This window comes from Brienomyrus brachyistius, chromosome 16 (assembly GCF_023856365.1).
Source record: "Brienomyrus brachyistius isolate T26 chromosome 16, BBRACH_0.4, whole genome shotgun sequence".
Lineage (NCBI taxonomy): Eukaryota > Metazoa > Chordata > Actinopteri > Osteoglossiformes > Mormyridae > Brienomyrus > Brienomyrus brachyistius.
Window position 1 is genome coordinate 2,074,307 of NC_064548.1, and position 24,264 is coordinate 2,098,570.

Below are 24,264 nucleotides of genomic sequence, written 5' to 3' on the forward strand. Positions count from 1 at the left end.
ATGACCAAATGTGGGTGTTTTCAGAATAAAATGGTTAGATACTATAGGTAACCTAGAGATGATTTAAAGTATATGGGAGTACTTGCATAGGATATATGCAAAAACTGTGCCATTTTATACAAGACTTGAGTACCTGGGGATTTTGGTATCTGTGGGGGGAGGGTCCTGGAACCAACCCTCCACGGATATGGAGGGCAAACTCAAAAATCGGAAAAGATTTGTCAGCATAAAAAAATTATGTCTGGATAACCACTCCCTCTGTACAATGACCTTTAAAATGACTAAAAACTAGGGCTGTGCAATTAATCGAATTTCGATTTCGGGTGTCAACGATCACAAAAATGGTGTAATCGAAAAAAACGATTATTCACTTTTTTTTTTTAAAGTTATTTTGACCTGCGCTATGACGCATGCGCGCGCGCATCCGCACTTTCGCCCTTCCAGAAGCCTGAACTCTCTCACTATATAGTCAGCGAAGAAGTTGTGTATGTGGCATCTGATCGCATTTAAAAATCAGCGCGAGTGAAGATGGCAGAAAAAGAGCAGCCACAGAAGTCTTTGATCAACAAAAGAGGTAGAAGCAATTCTGTTGTTTGGGAACAGTTTGGATTCCAAGACGTGGATCAAAAACATATTAGGTGCAAGATTTGCTACGCGGTTGTGTCGGGACCGGTTGGTAACACCACAAATCTTTTTAACCATTTAAAATTTAAACACAGACCGACATATGACCAACTAATAAAGAAACAGAAAGAACAGCAAACAACCCCCACAACATCCTCCGCAACACAGTCATCCATTAAAGACACGCTCTTCAGTGGAACTCCGTATCCATCCAGCTCAGAAAGGCACAAAAAAATAACAGATGCTGTTGCATACTTTTTAGCCAAAGACATGTGCCCTATTAGCACGGTTGAGAATGAAGGATTCAGGAAAATGATAAATACTCTGGACAAGCGTTATGCTTTGCCATCTCGACACCATTTTACGAGAGTTGCTCTGCCTGCTTTATTTGAAAAATGCCGTTCAGAAGTGGCTAATGAAGTATTAAAAGCAAAGTACTTCGTCACCACAACAGACCTTTGGTCTAGCTGCACAATGGAGCCATATATATAAGCTTAACAATACACTTCATCGATGCCGATTTCAATTTGAATACGAAATGTCTCCAAACTGCGTTCATTCTTGAAGACCATACCGGGCAAAACATAGCCCATGGACTCAGGGAAGCTTTAAACTCATGGGGTTTAAACGAGGAAAAGCTCACCTGCATCACAACAGACAACACTGCAAACATAAAGCTGGCAGCTGAGCTAAATGGATGGATGAGGCTTCAGTGTTTCAGGCACAGACTCCACTTGGCCATAGGTGAGTAGGAATCCTTCATACAGATTATATGCAATGTGGTGATTTAATTGTATGTAATTAAGTGATTTTAACAACAGTAACAACAATACTAGAAATAATATGGCAAAAAAAAAAAATTGTGTCACTGTCTCTCACTAACATTTTACCATTATTATTATAATTATTATTATTACCACTTGAACTACTCTTTGATGCTTTCTTAATCTGTCTTAATATATATTGCTTTGATGAGGGTTGCAACTGTCATATAGTAATTTTTTGTAATTTTAGAGAATGCAATGAAGGATCCTAGGATCAATCGTGCAATGGGAGTCTGCAAGAAGCTTGTCAGCAGCTTTTCCTATAGTTGGAAAAAAAGAGGGATCTTGCAGAGGCACAGAAACAGCTGAAGCTACCTGAACACTCCCTTAAAACAGAATGCTCAACCAGATGGGGATCTAGGCAGGCCATGATAGACAGAGTTCTTGAGCAGCATAAGGCCATTGCCCAGGTCCTTTCTAGCGACCGAAAACTCAGACATCTCACCCTCTCTTGGCAGGATATTGACATACTGGAGGCCATCAATAAGTCTCTTAGCCCCCTTGTTGAATTCACTGATGCACTTTCTGGAGATAAATACATAAGTATTTATAAACCAACCCTCCATCTCTTCAGAAATTCAATATTGGAAGTGCAGGAGGATGACACAGACCTTGTCAAAAGCATCAAACAGAACATAGTAGACTACCTCAATGACAAATACAGTGACCCAGAGACACAAGAGTTACTCGACATGGCCTGTGCCCTGGACCCAAGGTTCAAGTTTAAATATGTTAATAAAGACAACTGGGGGTCTATTGAAGACAGACTGACAGCAGAGATGAAGAGTGTGATGACTGCCATGGTAGTAATAATAATGTTAATAATAATAATGATGGTGATAATGAAAAGTTAACTGGATTAATGTGTTGACAAAATAATTTGAAAGTTTAATACCATGACATTAATTCTTATTTTTCTTATAATATGTTCCCTCCAAGGAAAATGCCCCTCTTGTGACAGCAGCAATGTCTGCTGATGTTACAGAGGATGCTGCTGCTGCTGCTCCAAAGAAGAAGAAGGGCCTGGGCAGCTTCTTCAAGGTTACCACAGACAAAGCTGCTGGACCTCCTCTGCAACAGGACCAGGCCATAACTTTTGAGCTACAGTCGTACCTGCAGACAGAGACACTGGATGCTGAGGAAGGCCCACTGAAGTGGTGGAAGGAATCTCAGAGAATCTACCCACGTCTTTTCAACCTGGCAAGGAAATATCTTTGTATTCCAGCCACAAGTTCTTCATCAGAGCGAGTCCTTAGCACTAGCGAAAATATTGTCTACTGCTTACGTTCATCACTGAAACCAGATCATGTGAATAGGCTGGTGTTTCTGGCTAAAACCCTTTAAGGTTTAGATCTGTAACCCTATCAGCATTTTGGCCATGTTGAAACATGTTTACATAAGCTAAAGTTGAAGTTAAACATATTTGCTGTTAGTTCTGAGCGATAGTGTGCCAGCCTTAAAATATTCTTGGACTGAGTTACTGACCGGAATTTTATTGTTAATTATGTTTAAAATGTAGAATGTTGTAAAATGTTGTTTTGAATTTTTCAGTTTGTTAAGGCACATACGTGAGCAAATTTATTTTGGACTAATTTATTCAATATTTATATTTTATTTACTACTTGTTTTCAAAAGATTGTGGAAGTGCACTACATTGTTGATCTTGTTTGCCTTTATCTGTTTTATCTGTCTTAATCTGTTTTAAGGAGAATTCACTGTTCTGTTCAATAAATGCAACATATTTCCAAAGTCAATGAGTAATCATGTAAAATAATCTTGATTTCAATCATGACCAAAATAATCGATATGATTTTTTCCATAATCGAGCAGCCCTACTAAAAACTATAATATACAACTAATTCAGTGCAAGGTAAATCAAAGTACACTTAAGAAAGCTGAAAATGTACCAGATTACCAGCCTCACAAACACTGACAGCACAGAAAACACACCAAAAAGGGCCTTCATGCCATCTAGCGATATTCTTCCACTCCTATCATGAAAGCAGTCACTGACCACTTATATTACTTAAACTGCAGCATCCCACTACGTGCATCATTCTGAATATTTTGTGAAATCACGGCAATTAATCTTCCTTCCTTAAATACTTGGTGCACATGTCTAAGGCACTTGCAACATTTAGTATCCCTAAATACAATAGTAACAATAAGGTCATTATTATCATATTATCCATCCATCCATCTTCCAAACCGCTTATCCTACTGGCTCAAGGGGGGTCCAGAGTCTATCCCGGAAGCAATGGGCACGAGGCAGGGAACAACCCAGGATGGGGGCCCAGCCCATGGCAGGGCACGTTCACACACCATTCACTCACACATGCACACCTATGGGCAATTAAGTAACTCCAATTAGCCTCAGCATGTTTTTGGACTGTGGGGGGGAAACCGGAGTACCCGGAGGAAACCCCACGACGACATGGGGAGAATATGCAAACTCCGCACACATCTGACCCAGGTGGAGACTTGAACCCGAGTCCCAGAGGTGTGAGGTAACAGTGATAACCACAGCACCACCATGCTGCCCCTGAATATTATTATTATTGTTGTTGTTTGTTGTTGTTATTAATAATAATAACAACAACAACAACAACAATAATAATAGCAGCAGCAGCTGTGGTCAACCATAATAAAAAGTGGTGTGAATATCCATAGAATTTTCCACAAATAAGCATGACAATTATTCTTACCCACTGCAAGCAGGCATTTCCATTTTCAATGCCAGAAGTTTTGTGAGCAGAGTGACAGACATTCTTTCTGTGATGATTAAAGCACCAACTATTTTCTTCTACCCGAACTCCACACAGCAATCGTATCACTGCACAGAATACATTTCCAGGGTGCCCGCATCTTCTGCATAGCAATACGACAAGTGTGTAGAAGAAAATAGCGACTACATTAAACTGCTCACTACAAAGTCTATGGATTATTTTGAGTAACCGGGTCATAATTTCTAGTAAAAGACATTAATGTTGAATTTTTCTAATGTATTTTTTGTATTAAACACCACAGAAAGAATTACATTCACCCCCATTATATTGAAGAGAAGGCCGACATTTCTACGGTCGATATCTTCAAAACTAGGCAACTCCCAGCAGAACAACCATGATGCATAGATAGCACCAAAGCCTGTCTAAAACTTAACTTTTTTTTTAGTTTGGGCTGAACTGCCACTAAGTTATATTTAAAATCAATGGTATATTTTCAGAGGACCAAAAATAACTAGTGCAGGTTTTTTGCCAAATATACCAGTATAAAATCATATTGTGTTACCTTGTGGGGATCGATCTTCCTTTTCGATCATAGTTTTGCCTGAAAAGAACAGAAATAGCATGACTCGGATGCACTCAAACAAGTTGTCTGTATTAGGTATCAGTGATCATGATGTACAATATAAATGACTTTTCCAAAGTCCATTTGTTTATATAATTAACCTACTAGCAAATCAAAATTAATATTATACATTATGAACACAAGAACATAAGAAATTTACAACCGAGAGGAGGTCATTCGGCCCATCAAGTTCGTTTGGGGAGAACTTAACTAATAGCTCAGTTGTTCAAATCTTATCTAGCTCTGATTTAAAGGAAATAGCCATTTGGCTGAACAGCATCCAGACCTGTTAGAAACTTATATACCTGGATCATATCCCCCCCCCCCTTAGTCTCCTTTGCTTGAGGCTAAATAGCTCAGCTAACCTCTCCTCATAAGACATTCCTGAGTGGGACATGGAAGCATCAACATAAACACCAAGGTCTTTCTCATAATCAGCTACCTTTATTTCAGTGGAACCCATAAAATATCTGTACTTTATATTTCTGCTCCCTGCATGAATTACCTTACATTTATCTATGTTAAATTTCATCTGCCAAGTATCAGCGCAGTCGCTAATTAAATCCAGATCCCGTTATAGCCTCTCTGCTGCTAGATCAGTATCTGCTACACCACCCACAATATCATTAATGTAGATTAGGAACAATAGTGGTCCTAAAATTGAACCCTACGGTACCCCATTATGAACGCAGGCCCACTGTGACATTGTGCCTCTAATGACTACTCGCGGCTTCCTGTCTGTTAACCAGTTTTTGATTTTTGATTGTATACAATAAGACTGAGTTACCTTCTCCAGTTTCACCATTATGATGGTTTTGACGCTTGTTTTTTTCATCTGCAGAGAGAGGTAAATAGCATGACCTAGAGGGACTCATACAAGCATACAAGCTGTCTGTATCAGGCATTGTAAGTGTAAAGTAGTCACATACAGTCACAGTGACTTCATTAGTTCATGGTGAGCAACAGGAATTCATGATGCATCATGCATTAACGGATGCATATCATCACGAATCGTGAATTAGTTAACCATTACTTAAGTATCTGCTTTGTACCATTTTTAAAAAGGGTTATCCATTATGCTAACTGTGGCTGTAAGTTAGTTACAGCTCATGCTGGTAACAGTCATAATTGGCAGTTCAGAAACATATTGGTTTACCAATAAATTACAGGAGCATTGGAGAAAGAGCAGCTAAGACCAACACTGTCTGTCGGCTCTGTTATACCGAACTCAGACATGTTGCTGGATACACATCCAATATTCTAATGCATTTGAGACATCATCAGCCAAGTGTGTGTACAAATGGACCAAGGCAGAAACAGCCTCCACAAGTTAGTTTCCACATGGAATTTAAGGAGGGTTTGCCAGGAACTTCGAGTCAGGCTAAATAAAGCAGTAGTACTAGTAGTACATAAGAAACGAGAGGAGGCTATTCGGCCCATCTAGCTTGTTTGAGGAGAACTTAACTAATAGCTCAGAGTTGTGAAGGGGGGCTAGGTTGCGTGCTAAACTTTGTCACACTGAGAAAGGGGAACAAACTGGAACACAGGCAGGAAGAGAAGGGGGGCTCCAGCCCTCCTCGTAGTGTAAGTAAATTTAGAAAAGCAGAAGGTACATTGACAGGGTCGTGGTGACATTAAGCTTACGCTCGACCTGCGGGGACATAACAAGGGAGGGGGTCGCTGACGCTGCTAAATTGCAACATAACAAGATAAGATAAAAGGGAACGGGTGTGGGGACTAACGCCAGCAATGTCCAAACAATAGTTATATGTTACGTCAACTGGAAAGAGACCAACAAGAACAGTAGACGCCCTAAACGGGGTATAAAAGTTAGACACAGACAACAGGGAGCTGAGCTTCCCCTTGGTGTGTACTTTTGTGCATCTGAGAGTGGCTCCCGGATCGATCTGTACAACAAATAAAGAGAGCTGACTTACAACCATCCTTTGCCTCACGAATGCATCTTTTCCTCATCAACGGACTCGGTGGAGTCTAACTCCAACAATTTGGGGGCTCGTCCGGGATGAGGAGGAGGTTGTTCTAATTGGAACCAGAGACGGGGTCTTGCAGACGCGGACAGCCACGGGGCCCAGAGAAAAAAGGTAGGCAGAGCCTGTTTTATCAAACTCTGCATATTGGCTATTCCTAAAAAGTGGCTGGAAGTGTCTCAGGATCTGTCAACCAATACTGGGGCGAGGGTTTGTTGGGTGTGTAGCTCTGAAGGCCTGTTGTAGAGGGTCTGGGACCCTTGAGAAAAGTATTGTTGTAGAGGGGTCTGGGACCCGCGAGAAAAGCACCGGTGTAGAAGGGTCTGGGACCCTGGAGAAAAGTACTGTTGTAGAAGGGTCTGGGACCCGTGAGGAAAGCGCTGTGATAGAGGGTCTGGGACCCGGGAGAGCCTTCGCAGGGGGTCAGGGACCCTGTAAAACAGAGAGCTCTCGGATGTGACGGAGGGTCAGGGACCCCCGTGACAGAACCTATTGGCAAGGGTCTGGGACCCGTCCGTGGATTGGCACCCCACCTACTGCTGGCAGGTAGTAGGACAGCTGGGACTGAGCAGCCCGGGGATATAGGACCCCCAAGCAGCTCGTTTGGCTGGAGGAGTCAGGTTCATCCTCCCGAAAACGGGTTAGTGTAGGCCCGAGGTATAGAGTCCTCGAAGCTACAATTGTACATTAAGTGTATTTAGTGCGAGTTGGTGACTGTGTGTTGGTGGGGAACTGGTGTGATATAAGGTGTACATAGAGCTATTTATTATTTACCATTTACAATTGATTACTTACTGTTTACTATTTACTGTTGTCCGTGGCTTGGTGATTGTGTGTGCGTTTATGTTTTGGTGGTGTTTGTTAGTGGGGCACTCAGTAACAACTAAGAGGTGTACCAAGTGTGGGTGAGTAAATCCATCGCCTGAGGCATAAGGACTGTTGGATCAGGAGAAGCGTAGGTCGACTAAGGTAAAACATGGATCACGAATTTGATAGAGAATTGGATGACAGAGGCTGGGGTCCACCAGTGTGCGGGCGGTGGAAGCCTCTGTGTGAGCAGATGCAGCTGCTAAAAATAGCAGTGGGTAAAGCAGCACAGGAAAAGGGCAGAGAGAGAGAGAGACGGCAGTGGAAGCGTATGGGTATTGCAGTGAAATGTGCAGGATACAAACCGGAGGATAGGCAATCATTAGGAGCACTTTTATGGCGTAAGGAAAAGGAGCATAGCGGCCTGAAAGATGAGGCAGGACGCGAGCTAGAGAAAGCAAGGGGGTTACAACAGGGAAAGTGGAGAAAAGAGGGAGAGAAACAGGAGCAGGAGAGGCAAGCGTGGGCTCGCCTAGCCATTTTCTGGCAGTGTGTCGATCACCTGCATAGGGAAAGTGGAGATAACGACAACTGTGACCCAGCCCCAGCTGGGCAGGGGTCTGGGAAAGGCGACAAGCAACCCTCGGCGTACACCAGCCGTGGGGGTTTTCCCACCGCTTCCCCTGCGCACATGTGTCCAGTAATACATGTTACAGGTGGAACTGTTCAGGTTCAAACGCAGGGAGAAGGGAGCCTCCTAGGTGGGGATTGCTGTAGTGGGGAGGAAAAGGATTCAGATTGTGAAACCGTTAGGGAATCCGAGGGAGAGAGTAAGGGAACCCCTGGAAAAGGTATAACTAAACCAGCGTTTCAGGAAAGGGTGAGTAGAGAGCAAAAGGAGGAGGCAGCCCAGGGTAATCGGGGCAGCCTCACCCCTCTCCGCGAACGGAGCCGTATCCAGAGAGGGGAAGTGGAGATTATCAGTGAGTTGTCGGGGTATTGTGATGAGGAGGAGGATGAGGATGAGAAAGTGTTGATAGATTTGGAAGGTGAGCAAGATGAGGGACCAGAGCAAGGTAAAAGGGAGTCAGGGAGAATGACCCTCAGGTCCCGCACCCTGAAGCAGCAAACAAACCTGAAGCCTAAGCAGTTCCCCTTATTAAGGGGGGCTTCAGAAGGACCTGAGAGATACAAGCCGTTCTCCTTAGGAGACGTGCAGGCACTAGCGGATGAGATGCCTCCCCCTGCAGACGGGGGAGGTCACTGGATGGATAAACTAGACCAGCTGACGCAGGGAACAAAGTTGGCCTTGGGTGATTTCAGAGCAGTGGCTGCGAGGTGCCTAACTAAACACTCTCTGCAGAAAATAGAGGAAATGGCAGGGACACTCACTCGCGGTGACAGTGTGACTCTAACAGACGTAGTGATGGACTTGGGTGAAGCCATGCGGGAGATGTTCCCCGCCCCGAGCGGGGCCAGCATTCCAAAATTTACTTGGGACCCTAAAATACACCCCAGAGAATATTTGGACAAATGTACGGAGGATTGGACTGGGAGAATAGGGTGTCACCCTGGGCAGGCTGGGGTTCAGCAGGAGTGGTTCAGGCGGGCGGTCATGGAGTGTGTCTCGGAGGAGGTTAAGGCAGTTATTTTGGCTAATCCTGATCTCCCAGGAGCTGATTTACCCGTGCAGGATAGACAGGTGTTGCATCATCTCCAGAGAGCGAGGGATGAGGTCACAAAAGAGGAAGGTAATCTGAATAAATTTACAGACACAGTTGTTGAAACTGCAGGTGAGAGAAGCGAGACAAAAAGTACAGGCTCACAAAAAGAAAGGGCAGGGGAGACAGATGATGGCAGGAGCACCACAGCCCCTGTTCGGCTTATGGGTCGGACAAACCCCCAACTACAGCAATCAGGGTTGGGGTCCCCAGCTATGGGGAAGAGGCCGTGGGGGCCGAGGCCGGGGAGCCGGGAACTGGGGGCGAGGCCGGGGCAGGTCGCAAAGGTGGCCACCGCAGGGAACCTGTTTCAGGTGTGGTAGGGCTGGCCACTGGGTCAGAGAGTGCCCAACAGGACGGGTCCCTCCCAGGGGACCCCCAGCAGGACAAGCAACCGCACCCAACCCACAGGCTGTTCCCGGAGGAGGACAGTATCTCATCCTCACTGGATCCGAGGACTGGGAGTTGGGAGACTCCTCCATGTGACGGTGTCCACGGGTGGCCCGGGACGCGGGGGAGGCAGACCCCATGCTGTCCCTAATGGTCATGGACAAAGAACTGCCGTTCTTGGTGGACACAGGGGCCACATATTCGACATTGAATGTGATGCCTAACCAACAACACCTTTCCACCACTACAGTGACCGTTGTGGGCTAATCCGGGAAGGAACAGAGACTGCCAGTGACTAAGCCTGTGAGAGTGCGGTGGGGGGACAGACCTTTCTACACCCGTTTGTGGTCTCCGCTGCAGCGCCTGTGAACCTTCTGGGGTGGGACATGCTGGTGAAGCTGGGAGCTTCAATTTTGTGCAGTGCTGATGGTTTGGTTGTCACCCTCCCAGAAGGGTTCCGCCTGCCATGTGACGGAGCGACGGGTAGCATGGGGCAGTGGCTGATGCAACCTGTGTCACAGCACCCAGTGGCTGATATCTACTGGGTATCCTGCAGCCTAGCCCGGCAGGTATTCTGGCGATGTACACCGCGTGGCGTCCCTGGATAGCCCTCCTGGAACCCTATGTTCCTCCGCCCGACCCCCCACATGTGACATTGTTTTATGACCGTAATTCCACAGAATGGTATGGGGACCTGTTTTCTGAGCAACTGGAAGGCCACGAGTGGCAAGTTGCATCTCAAAACATTTATGTAGGTCCCGAGGGGTTGGCCTCAGCAGTCCACCTGTCTCCTGAGCAACTGCCCTGGTACAGGATGGGAGAGGAGGCGGTGCCACACGTCTCTCTCGCCCTACATCCTAAGCATCAGGCCAAAGATTTAGGCCCTATGGTGAAAAGAGCCATTTCGGCTACGGACTGGGGTCCCACCCAGATCCCTCAAATCTCGTACTCCCCCTCCTGCAGTTCCTACTGTATTCAAACTAAGGTGACAGACACAGCCAGGTTACAGCATGAACAATTGTCTAGGGACCATGGTAGGGAAAAAATGGATCATCCCTGTGCAGCAGCACTACTGGCTTCTCTGCCAGACTCACTGTGGTCCACCAGCCCCACTGATGTTGGTTTGGTGGACTGCACGCCCGTCGACTTCCTATTGCGCCCTACGGCAGGACCCCTTTGGGTCAGGCAATACCAACACAAACCAGCTGCAGAGGAAGGGATAGCGGAGACTGTTGACGGTCTCTTACGGGCAGGAGTGTTAGAATGTTCCACTTCTCAGTGGAATACTCCGATCCTCCCAGTGGAGAAGGTAGGAACAGGCAAGTATGGAATGGCGCACGACCTGCGCACTATCAATGATCTGCTGCTGACTCCCACTGTTCCAGTTCCTAATCCCTACGTTGCTCTCACCAATCTTACTCCGTCCCAGACATGGTTCACGTGCATTGATCTGGCTAACGCTTTCTTTTCTTTACCACTAGCACCCCACTGCAGGGACGTATTCTCATTCACGTACAGGGGATGCCAGTTCAGGTACACGCGTCTCCCACAGGGATTTGCTCTGTCTCCCGGGATTTTCAATCAGGTGTTGAAGCAGTCGTTGCAGGGCTGCCCTCTCCCTGATGGGATCACCCTCGTCCAGTACGTCGATGACTTGCTTATCGTGGCTCCAACTGCGGAGGTGGCACTCGAGGCGACTCGGTCAGTGCTCCTCTGGCTGGCAGAAAGAGGATTCAAGGTCAGTAAGGACAAGTTGCAGGTGGCCAGGACGGTGGTTTCCTTCCTGGGGAGGGTCCTATCTGGTAAGGGGACAGGGTTCTCTCCGGCCCATCGGTCAGCCATCCTGTGTCACCCTAAACCCATTACTGTGAAGGACATGTTGTCCTTTCTGAGACTGACCGGCTACAGCGGAACTTACATTGCAGATTACACAGGTCTGACGCAACCCCTGAGGGCTCTGGTGCGGCCACATGGCCTGCGGAGCCTCAGCGCCACTCTGACATGGGATCAACCTGCAGAGGAGGCTTTCATCACTCTCAAGCGGAGGTTAGCCCAAGCAGCTGATCTGGCACTACCTGATTGTTCTCTTCCGTTCCATCTAGATGTTTCTGAAACTGAAGACGTTGGGAACGCCATTCTGTTTCAGAAAAAGGGGGGTGAGAGAAGGGTACTAATGTATATTAGCACTAAACTCGACACCACAGAACAATGACATCCATCATGCACCAGACATGTGGCAGGAGTGGCAAAAGCCGTGCAGAAAACAGCACACATTGTGATGGGCCATGCCCTACACATCCTGACCACGCACAGTGTGGTGGCCTACGTGAACTCACAAACGTTCACAATGACGTCTCTAAGACAGCAGAGACTCAGCAAAATTTTAGAAGCACCAAATTTAACTTATGTCCACGAGGGCATCAACATGGCTGATCGAATGGGGGGAGGAGAACCCCACGAATGTGAGGCAAGGGTCAGGAAAGAGGAGAAGGTCAGGGAGGATCTCGCAGCCGAAAAGATAGAAGGTACAGAGGAGTGGTTTACCGATGGATGTTGTTTTCGAACAGAGAGTGGAAGTTTGCAAGCAGGTTTTGCAGTGGTAGCGAGAGAAGGCCTGGGATGTAGGACACTGAAAGCAGAGAGATTGGAGGGGGCCCAATCGGCCCAGAGAGCGGAGATCAGGGCAGTCATCGAAGCTTTGAAAGTGGCAGAAGGTAAAGAAGTCACCCTCTATTCAGACTCAGAGTATGCCGTAGGGGTAGTGCATGTGGAACTCAGCCAGTGGCTGAGAGCTGGATTCTTAACTGCAGGAAACAAACCGATTAAGCACGAGGCAGATATGAGAGAGCTAGCGAAAGCATTGATGCTTCCTGAGAAAATAGCTGTGGTAAAGTGCAAAGGACATAAGGGGTCAGGGACAGTGATAGCACAAGGAAATCAAGTAGCAGATGCGGAAGCAAAATTGGCAGCAGGGTATGTGGTAAGCAGACAGGTGGTTACGGTAGAAGAGGAACTGGAGGGACAGGGCAGGCTGACCTCAAGCAGGATCCGAGTCATGCAGGCCCAAGCCTTCCCAGAGGAGAAGAACATGTGGGTAGAAAAGGGGGGCATAGAAACAGAGGGCCTGTGGTGTAACAGGGAGGGGAAGCCAGCCCTCCCTATGGGAATTAGGCAACAGGTCATAGAGGAGGCACATGGGGTGGGGCATGTGGGGGCAGGACAGATGCTTCACAAATTGAAAGGGTGGTGGCATCCGTTCCTGAAGGACATGGTGAAGGAGTTTGTTAGAAGCTGTGAGATCTGTGCGCTGCACAACCAGAGACCCACGGTAAAACCAGAAAAGGGTCAGTTTCCAGCATGTTGTAGGACTGGAGAGGAAATAGTCCTAGACTACACAGACATGATAATACCGGTGCGCGGGATGCGATATGTGCTGATGTGTGTGGATGCATTCTCTGGATGGCCAGAGGCAGAAAGCAGAATGGGCGTTGGGACGTAGACATGCTTTTGGGACAGTGTATCATCCCCAGTCCCAGGGGAAGGTGGAACGCATGAACCAGACGGTCAAACAAAAATTGGCAAAAATCTGTGCACAGACTAAATTGAATTGGGTTGATGCATTACCCCTGGCACTGATGTCAATCAGATGCTCCATAAATCAGGGTACAGGGTTTACTCCGTTTGAGTTGCAGACGGCACAACAATTTTCGGGGCCCCACAGAGAACTTAAGTGGAAATCGGCACAAGAAGGGGTACGAACGGCCAAGGCATATTATGATGGATTACAAGTTCTTGTACAGGTTTCTCCAAGCAGGTCCAGGAGGCGAGACCAGAGGTTTGACCAGCCGAACCACATACGGCAAAGTGGGGCCTTGCGTCTCACACAGTGCGGCTGAAAGGCAAAGGTGAAACCTGGTACCATTGGAGCCAGTGCGCAGCGGTAGCAGAGCCCAGCAGATCCCTTGCCGAGATCCAGGAGGACCTCGCCGACAGCGCAGACCAACCTGGTTCGGGCGAACCGGCAGCAGCTCAGGTCCCAGCAGAGGGGCAGAATGATCCCCTGACCTGAGGCAACCAGCAGGGTAGTCCACCCCTGACTGAAAGAAGAAGACTACACCTCATCCGCCAGCGGGAAGATCAGGACCAGGATGAAGATGATCCAGATAAAAAGGGGGACTTTGGGGGGAAAGCAAGTAATGTGTATGTTGTATAACGTGACTTACATGCCGATGGTGAAAATGTACGGTTCTGTCACTAAGGCGCTAGAGGGTCTCCACACCCTCTCCAAGGCCCTGCACGAGCAGTCTGGCATAGGGAACCTTTGGGACGACTGGATAGCCTCCAAGTTTGGGCAGTGTAAGGGGCTAATTGCTTTGCTACTAATATCGAGTGCTACATTTACTGGTCACTTGTGGCTGTTGTTGTATTCCCTGCCTAGGTGCTCTTGCAATTCGGCTGATCACATCCACTATAGAGAAGAAGGACAGGGACTCCCACACGTACATGCTAACGGTGTCCCTCCTTGCGACCTCAGAGGAAGGAGGGCCGGTAGAGGTACCCTTGCCTGTTTGGAGCGTCCTCCTTGATAGGTGATCTCCTTGCGGAGATCAAAAGGGGGATACCGCAAATTTTCCATGAATCAATATAACCAGGAGTAATTTTACACGAACCAATGTAATCAGAAGTGATCTCTTAGTAGAGATCAAAAGGGGGAATTGAAGGGGGGCTAGGTTGCGTGCTAAACTTTGTCACACTGAGAAAGGGGAACAAACTGGAACACAGGCAGGAAGAGAAGGGGGGCTCCAGCCCTCCTCGTAGTGTAAGTAAATTTAGAAAAGCAGAAGGTACATTGACAGGGTCGTGGTGACATTAAGCTTACACTCGACCTGCGGGGACATAACAAGGGAGGGGGTCGCTGACGCTGCTAAATTGCAACATAACAAGATAAGATAAAAGGGAACGGGTGTGGGGACTAACGCCAGCAATGTCCAAACAATAGTTATATGTTACGTCAACTGGAAAGAGACCAACAAGAACAGTAGACACCCTAAACGGGGTATAAAAGTTAGACACAGACAACAGGGAGCTGAGCTTCCCCTTGGTGTGTACTTTTGTGCATCTGAGAGTGGCTCCCGGATCGATCTGTACAACAAATAAAGAGAGCTGACTTACAACTATCCTTTGCCTCACGAATGCATCTTTTCCTCATCAACGGACTCGGTGGAGTCTAACTCCAACAGTTGTTAAAATCTTATCTAGCTCTGATTGAAAGGAACCCAGAGTTTTAGCTTGCGCTACACTAGCAGGAAGACTATTACATACTCTAACTACACGCTCTGTAAAGAAGCACTTCCTCAAATTCGTTTTAAAATGTTCTCAAGCTAATTTCCACTTATGGCCATGAGTTCTAGTATTTGAATTAATATTGAAGTAGCCATTTGGCTGAACAGCATCCAGACCTGACCAGACCAGAATCTTATATACCTGGATCATGTCCCCTTAGTTTCCTTTGCTTGAGGCTGAACAGATTCAATTCAGCTAACCTCTCCTCATAAGACATTCCTCTAAGACCAGGAATCATTATCGTAGCCCTGCGTTGGACCTTTTCCAAGGCAGCAATGTCCTTCATAACCCTACTATTACCCTAGGGTCGGTACTGACCCGTTTTCAAGTTTTAAATGCATAAAAGTACCACATACATTTTGTTTACTGCATCAAGGCTTTTTCTATTTTTCTGAAACTTCCATTTAAACAAAAAAAAAAAAAAAAAAGGTAAATTATTTCTCTAATCAGAAATTCACTGCCTGTGGTCTTAACGGGTCAGCCACGACCCAGGGTACAATAAGAGATCATAAAACAATAAATACTGGCCAAACTGAAGTTACAGTATAAACACACTCTCAGTTCACTCTGGCCCCACACCCCCACACAACTCTGTCAGGTAGCAGGCCTCTCCCATCCCCCGAGCTGTAGTCAGGGGCTTATCTCTTCACACCTCCCCCGAGTAAAAAAACAGAGACAGCCCAGGCAAACCTGGCCCAGACCAGTTCAGTTTGGTGATTGTGACTGGAGAGAAAGCATCTAATTTGCAGAGATAAAAATGGCCAAATTCACAGCACTCCAAGCTATGGATCATATCCTAGCTGAAGGACAAGTTACAGAGTGGCACAGCGACACTGATGAGGTGGACTCAGAGGAGGAAGACATTGTGGAGTGTCAGTCAGAAGACACAGACACAGAGTCTGAGGAGGAGATCACCTCTGAAGCAGTTTCCCCACCAGCTGAAGTACTACAGTCCAAGAATGGCAGCATCTCCTGGAGGTTAGTACCACCTGACGAGACTCGCAGGACAGCTGGCAGGGCAGCTGCTGAAAATATCATCAGAATGACTCCTGGGGTCAGAAGGTTTGCCATAACAAGGATAAGTGACATCAAAACAAGTTTTGAACAGTTCATGCCATCATCGCTGAAAAAAATAATACTTGACATGACAAACCTAGAAGGACAAAAAGTCTACGGAGACACATGGATTGACTTTGACGAAGAATTCCTGGATGCTTATATTGGAATTCTTCTTCTTGCTGGAGTGTACCGATCCAGCAGTGAGGCCACAGCCAGTCTCCGGGACACAGCAACAGGCAGAAATATTTTTCGGGCCACGATGTCACTGAAGAGCTTCCACATGATCTCGAGAGTCCTCAGGTTTGACAACCGAGACATGAGAGCAAGACGTGACAAGCTTGCTCCCATAAGGGATGTCTGGGAGAGATGGGTGGGCTCACCATGGTGGGCACTATCAAAAAATATAAACCTAAGCTGCCCGCTGAAATTGTGAATTTGAAGAACAGGGCACCACTGTCTTCAAAATTTGCCTTTACAGACACAACCACTATTTTGTCATATTGTCCAAAAAAAAACGGAGTGTGATTCTCATGTCCACACTCCACAAGGACACTGCTGTGTCATCAGCAAAAGAGAAAAAGCCCATCATTATTTTGGATTACAGTAAAAACAAAGGAGGGGTGGACAACCTGGACAAGCTGACTGCCACCTATACATGCCAGCGCATGACCAGGAGATGGCCAGTGGTATTGTTCTACAATATCCTGGATGTGTCAGCCTACACCGCATTTGTGTTGTGGACACAAATCCACCAAGGGTGGAATGCAGGGAAGAATCAAAGGCGAAGAATGTTTCTCCAAGAACTAGGGGATTCTCTTATAAAGGGACACATTGAAAAAAGGCAACGTGTCCCCCGAGACCCAGCCGCTGCAGCTGTGGTCAGACAGCTGCAGACCACGGCAAGCACTCCGTCCACGTCAGCAGGAAGATGAAGAGCTTCAGCACCAGCATCCTCCTCAGCCAGCCCGGCCACAGCCAGCCCGCCCACAGCCAGCCCAGCCACAGCCACAGACCCAGAGATGCCGCTGGATTACAAAAGAAAGCGCTGTCAGGTCTGCCCAAGCAGCAAGGACAGAAAAACCAATTCAATGTGTGTCAAATGCAAGAAATATATTTGCAAAGAGCACACTAAAAATGTCACTTACTGTCCTACTTGCACATAGTGTAAACATACAGTACCAATCCTGCTCCTGGAGAGCTACCACCCTACCACCGTACTACTAATTCTATTGGTTTGATTGTTTGTTTGATCTACATTTTGTAATTTATTTTGTATTTTATTTTGTCTTACTTGTTTGGCTTTGTCTTTGTGATTTGAATTAAAGTTTAAACTTTTGGAAAAAAATACTTTTTTTGCCTTCTTCTTGAAGTAAATATATATGGGTCAAAACCGACCCTAACACCACAGATGTAACTAATATTAATAATATTGATATTGATAGTAATATTATTAAAATAAAAAAAAATCATTTTTTTTTTTTTTTTACAGTTGTGTTCTAATACCCCTCAGTAATAGTCAGGTAACATATAAACCTTTGATTTATTTGTATAATTCTCCTGAGGTTTATTTTACCAATTTTTTTGGACTGGGCCGTTCTATTGACATCATACGTCTCATCTTCAGAGGGCCACACCAAAAATTTTAAAACCAATTTTAAAATCTTTTCATGGATAAGGAAGCATAACAAGGCAACCAAGAGGTAAGGAAACAAACTGGATGATAAAAAAATGTTTAAGGGATGAGGGAGGCTGATTTAGGACACGGGTCAGCACCGACCCGACCGGCCACGCCCAAGATAACAGATGGGTGGAAATGCTAGGATAATAGTAGGGTTAAGGTATGGTGACCAAACCTGCACACAATATTCTAGATGGGGTCTTACCAAGGAATTGTATAATCTTAGCATCTCCTCCCTTGACTTAAACTCCACACACCTAGAGATGTAATCCAACATCCTTTTGGCTTTTTTAATTGCTCACTGGTGAGAGTGGGACATGGAAGCATCAACATACACACCGAAGTCTTTCTCATAATCAGCTACCTTTTTTTCAGTGGAACCCATAAAATATATGTACTATATATTTCTGCTCCCTCCATGGATTACCTTACATTTATCTACGTTAAATTTCATCTGCCAAGTATCAGCCCAGTCGCTAATTAAATCCCGTTGTAGCCTCTCCGCTGCTCGATCAGTATCTGTTACATTAACATAGAATAAGCCCAAATTCTTGCCTAAATGTTTTCTCAAACACTTATTCAATGGAGATTATAAGCCAGCAGGTAGACAACTCTATGGCTTTAATAATGAGCATATTTAGCAGCTACAAAGAAACGAGATATAAAAAAGCTCTCCATACTAATGGTAATTTAATAACCATGAATAGACAATGGGGGCAGCATGGTGGTGCAATAGTTAGCACTGTTGCCTCACACCACTGGTACCCGGGTTCGAGGCTCCGCCTGGGTCACATGTGTGTGGAGTTTGCATGTTCTCTCCATGTCGTCGTGGGGTTACCTCCGGGTACTCCGGTTTCCCCCCACAGTCCAAAAACATGCTGAGGCCAATTGGAGTTGCTAAATTGTCCATACGTGTGCATATGTGAGTGAATGGTGTGTGAGTGTGCCCTGCAATGGGCTGGCCCCCCATCCTGGGTTGTTCCCTGCCTGGTGCCCATTGCTTCCGGGATAGGCTCCGGACCCCCCTCGACCCAGTAGGATAAGCAGTTTGGAAAATGGATGGATGAATAGACAACACGGTGGTTTCGCCTGCTCTGGCTGTCCACCATCCAGAATACTGCCTCTGCGTTTCCTCTTCAGGCACTAGTGCATAGCATCAAAACTTTGTACAGTTTAAAACCACCTTTTTGTGATAATTTGAACTGCTCCCATAATTATACAGTGAAATTAAAGGAAAACAATTGTTATAATGAATTTCAATGATTTTAGAAATCATAAAAGGTAACTGTTAATCACAGCAGCCTTCATTTTTACAGTGTGCAAATAAGTGCCTGTTAGGTTTTGTTATTCGGGTAGGTTCAAGTAAGGAATAATTGACGACGGGCCGTTGAATTATTAGAAAATAATGCACACCCGAGAGTGTGCATTATTTTTCTAATAATTCAACGGTCCGGAGTCAATTATTCCGCTTATACTACGGTTGCCACACCTCAAGACATCGATCAGATGATATATTTCAAGGGATTCGTCCGGTTTTTCTACTTAAATCGCTATTGTGAGTAGGATTATTTCTTCCGCATCTCATCCAACGACTCTTTTGCTAGTTCCAAAACGTCATTTTAAAGCTGGCAATGGAGGCTTGAGCCGTTGATAGCAGACTAATGCAGTTAATAATGAAGTTATTAGAAAGCGAGCGAGAGAGACAGAGACACAGAGAAAGAGAAACAGAGAGAGAGAGAGAGAGAGAGAGCTTGTATGAGTTAGGCTACCTCTGTGTGTCCATCAACAGTGTTCTGAAACACCGTCTGTAAACTGTAAGTCTGCTTTAAGATGCAGCGCTGTTATTACCTCGCTAGTGAGAAATGTCATGTGTAGCCTTTAGGTTGGTACACTAGGCTAACTAATACTGCTGCAGCCCAGTTGTTGAAAGTTTCATATTCATCGTAAATATTAAAATTTACTTTCGGAAAATTGTCTGTCATGTTGTTGTTTTTGTTAGTCCTGTGTGCTGTATAGGTACTGTATGCTAATTTCCGTTATTACAGTTAACTATGCGAAGTGATATGGAACTGTAATGCGGTCAAGAGAGCTGCCTGGAACTACGTTCGCCGTGCGTTTCCCTGAAAATAATTGCACACCTCAGAACGTTCGTCAGCCAATCAGATTCAAGCATTCAACGGTCCCGTAGTATAACAGAAGATAATCTGAGATGACACTTGCAAAGTTGAGTCAGTTGCAAATAAAACATCGGGGATTCTGTCCTAGTACTCAGTTGCACCCAGTCTCAGAAGCCAGTGCAGCACCAGCCAGTCCACCAGCACAGCTGTAACCTGGTACCATGTTCAAAGGATTATCCCTCACATACACAACCCATGCATCAGCTGCCCCAAACATTAAATGCCCATTAACTGATGCCCCCCCCCCCCATCAGTGCAACTAAAGTGTGTCTAACACTAAGTCAATTAGGATTCATCTTTACAATTTCAATAAATAAGCATGCATCCCTAAAGTTATGGATACTGTAATGCAAAGTAGGAGGTATAGAGGTGAGATATAAATTAGTCTTCAGAGTACAAAATTTATATACTAAAGACTCTAGTGATTTAATTTTACAAAGGACAAGTTAATTGTTATACATACCATTTTGTTTATTCTTGAAACATGCTGTAACAATAAAAGCATTTAAGTTAAATTCCTCAATTTTTTCATTAATAGTATAAAAAATACAATAGGTTTCAGTAATAAGTGAAAAACAACTTTGGTTGTTTCTGGTAAGTCCTCAAAACGTGCATGCCATTGTGAAAAGTACTCCATAAAGAAATTCCAAAAATATAAAATTCATTTACACATGCATAAAATGTATCAATGGAGATAAAAAAAATCATAAATGTATTTTAATGAACTGTTAGTGATAAGTAACTAAGCCACATTCTGACAAAAGTTTTTTAAAAAACCTTCCCTGAGAGTACTGGCTATTAATGTAAGGCACCTCTATCAACAATAATGCCAATTATTACACATCAGTAACATGCTACTGACCATTACAAAATATAACAATAATGCAACCACTATAATATTAGAAGGTGTACAATATTACTATTGCTTAACACTACCAGATAATCAAAGAATTTATTTTGTGTTATGTAAAACATATCCAGCAAATACACATGAAAAATCTTACCTTGTTTCTTGTAGTATAAAATACCTGCACCGGCAACTGCTACCAAAATGATCAAAATACATATTATAGCTGTAGTGATCCCACCATAGGTGACACCACCTATGGAACAGATAGTATTTTACTTTAGTACATCCACACCACACAGTAAAATAACACTAAAATATAAAAAAAATTCTGAGTGACTGACCTTTAAACAAATCTGCTTCTCTGATAAGGTCACTCTTCTCTGAACTCAGAATGTTGTTAGCTTCGCATCTGTAGGTTTTATCCAGTTTGTCACTCTTATAAACAGTGAGGTTTTTGCTATGAATTGCCTTGTTATTCTCCATCCAGTAGTAGCTGGTATATTCTTTGTCGTTTCCCTCACAGACCAAATCACACTGGTTATTTGTGCAGTTTATCCCGACACTGGGTTTGGACACATGTCCTGTAGAATGGTAGATTGACACAACGAACTGTAAAAACTAAAAACACAAAGATAAGATAACAACTACTTTTACATGTTATTGTCCATAGTATAAGATATGTGATTGGACTTCCACAGGAGCTGGGTCAATAGCATGCCCGTTTTTACCTTATGTACATACCAAGCAGTTAATCAAACAACCAATGACAGCAGAGCCCTGCCTGGCTTCATAATTGAAATTAATATGTTATTTATTATTATAAACAGTGTGAAAAAATATGGACAAGTATATAGAATGAAACTGACCTCTAAAATAATAAGCTTACTTACCAAGTGCAATCACTGTGAAAAATGACTTAGCTGCCATTCCATTTATTTCAGCAGACAAATTCAGTTTTTCATTCGGCTTCAATTTCATAATTGTAAGCTCCCCAGTGCTGTGATTCAACTGACACCTCGGTTCGGTCTTACATATGGTATAATAATCAATATGTAACATTTTGTCCCATTCTGCTGCTTTGTCCTGGCCACGTTTCCATGTGATGGAGGAGATGGACTGGTCCACTGAAGGCTTGAGTGTAACATTTCCTCCTACTAATCCAAGAACCTGTTCTCCTGCATGAGTAGCAAACAGATAATATGAGATGTTTGACGAAGTACAGCAAGTCTTCATGAATGGATCATGTCAAAGCCTTTCTTTATAGCAGTGTTTCTCAGTCCAGACTATGGGGATCCCCAGCAGTCCACATTTTCGCTCTCAGTCAGTTCCCAAAATACCCACACCAGGTATTTGCCATTCGTCATTGGCTGGGTGCTGAGAGGGAGTAAAAATGTGGACTGTCTGGGGGTGCCCAAGGACTGGGTCAGCAAACACTGCTTAAGACAGGGGTGGGTTATCTTATCCACAATGGGCTTGTATGCAGGTTTTTGGGATAACCTTTAAGTCAGCTGTTCAAACCCAGGTGTGAGGACTCTTCAGCCAATTAGTCCTCTAATTAGTGACCTAATTAGGGAGTTTCAGCGAAAACCTGCATATACACCTGCCCTTAGCGGATACGATTGCCCACCCCTGGCTTAAGAGGAACTGCAGCACAGGGGAGCCTGCAGCTTCCTCTTTTCTGTTTTAATGAGCATACAATTTGATCTGAACTGCATTCCTCGGCCTTTATGGTTACCTCTTGTTAACTAGTCAATACTCCAAGCCACGGAAAATGAAATGTTAAAAAATAATAAAAAAAAAAAACGGAAGTTTAAGCAAATAAATGACACCGTTGTATTAAACAAGTATATGATCAAAATGACACTCAACACACAGGACGGTATGGTTATTCTACTTCTACTGAATAACAATGATATCCCCAGGTTTTATATGATCTACAACCTTTATCTGCTGTCGTCATTAGAAAAAGACGTTCTTGGTAATTCATAATAAAACATAAAGCTAATTATCTCACGAACTGAAACAAGTAGAGTGCAGGGCGTCACGTTTTACCTTCGCGCAGTATGCAGGCATTTCACTGTAAATACGATCTACATAAATAAAAACAGCACCTCGGACATTTGTAGGGGCACCACCTAGCATTAATTCACCGGCAATTCTTACAATAACTTCTGATTACTGGATTTGTAAAACTACAGAAAAATATAGACTAATTCCAGAAGGGCGACGTCATATAGTTCTGTTGTTTTTCATAGTATACATATTACGGTACGAATCAGTATTATATTCACTTAATAAAAATGAGCAAAATCGGTAAAGAAATCTTGATTTTTTTTCCCGTGAGACAAACTGGCACGATATATGGGAACATAACCTGTAACATGAATTAGCGAACATAGGCCGTACTGCCATTTGAGATAATAATGAACTTACCATCAGAAATACTTCCCATGGAACACACGAGGCCAGCTAAAATTAGAATTAGGAAATCCATGATTTTTACTACTTACTATCTATGTATAAATGTGATAGCTGATAATACAGACTAGTCTTTCTAAATCAAAACTGGAAAAACGCATGCGCACAAAGCGAGCCCAGTGAGTGATGTCATTACATTTTAAGTTTTTTTTGTCACATATGTTAGGAGGAATACACTTCAATGCTTATGCCACAGTTGTAGCGGAAGGGACGCGTCAATGGGGGACAATAGAACAAACAGTTGCTGAATAGAGAGCAAGATAAGAAATAAGTTTGATGCTGTCGGACAGTCGTATTCCCAGGATGCGTGTATTTTTTTCTTAACTCGGTACAAGACCACTCCCATGCCAATATGGCGTCAGTACAGTAAGTTCCACAAACGGGGATCCACAGCCAGCCAGAAGCTATAGGAGGAACCCGGAAGAACCAGGCTGCAGTAGTTCTTCTCCTTCTGGCGTTTTAATTGGCGGTTAAATGGTGCATTACCGCCACCAACTGGTAAGGAGTGTGGTTCAGGAGTCTAATGTGTACGTTTTTATATATATAAAAATCTTAAATCTTCCCAATCAGTCCAGTTATGGAATACTATTTAGCACTTCATAACGCAATGACAATGTAATCATTAAGACTCTATTAAGAAGCTGATGTAAACTGTGTAGAGAGTGACCTTGTAACCTTTAGAGAATGCAGACCAGTTATTGTTGTGCACAATGTGATGAAAAACAAGTATGAATTAGCACCTTGTGTTGGCTTAGAAGTTTCTGTATCGGTTAGCTATTTTGTTAGCTTTTCATGTATGAATATGTACCTTATTAGTGCTGCAGCTTATGACTATGTTGAAGGACAAATATATTATTAATAGTGATTTAAAGGTAACTCCCTGAGAGAGGGAACGGTCTAAGTTAATGGTTTTGAGTTGCTGTTGTGAGGCCTGTTTGACATGATCCATTCACTGCCCTAAAGACAGGGGGGTCTGT

At 44.4% G+C, this 24,264-nt stretch overlaps 1 protein-coding gene across 2 annotated transcripts in view; it reads right to left on the reverse strand.

The window, feature by feature from the left end:
• LOC125709963 (uncharacterized) overlaps positions 1–23,406 on the reverse strand; it is a 34,772-nt gene extending 11,366 nt beyond the window's left edge. The window contains exons 1-7 of one of the 2 annotated variants that reach the window (XM_048979058.1): positions 23,243–23,406; positions 21,700–21,984; positions 21,151–21,390; positions 20,964–21,062; positions 20,423–20,446; positions 5,584–5,631; positions 4,737–4,775 (exon numbers count right to left, since the gene is read on the reverse strand). In XM_048979058.1, coding sequence (XP_048835015.1) covers positions 4,737–4,775; positions 5,584–5,631; positions 20,423–20,446; positions 20,964–21,062; positions 21,151–21,390; positions 21,700–21,984; positions 23,243–23,303 — 796 coding nt within the window. In that variant the 5' untranslated portion in view covers positions 23,304–23,406. The remainder of the gene's footprint in view (positions 1–4,736; positions 4,776–5,583; positions 5,632–20,422; positions 20,447–20,963; positions 21,063–21,150; positions 21,391–21,699; positions 21,985–23,242) is intronic. The other variant, XM_048979057.1, reaches the window with a different exon arrangement.
• Between the last annotated feature and the right edge of the window lie 858 nt (positions 23,407–24,264).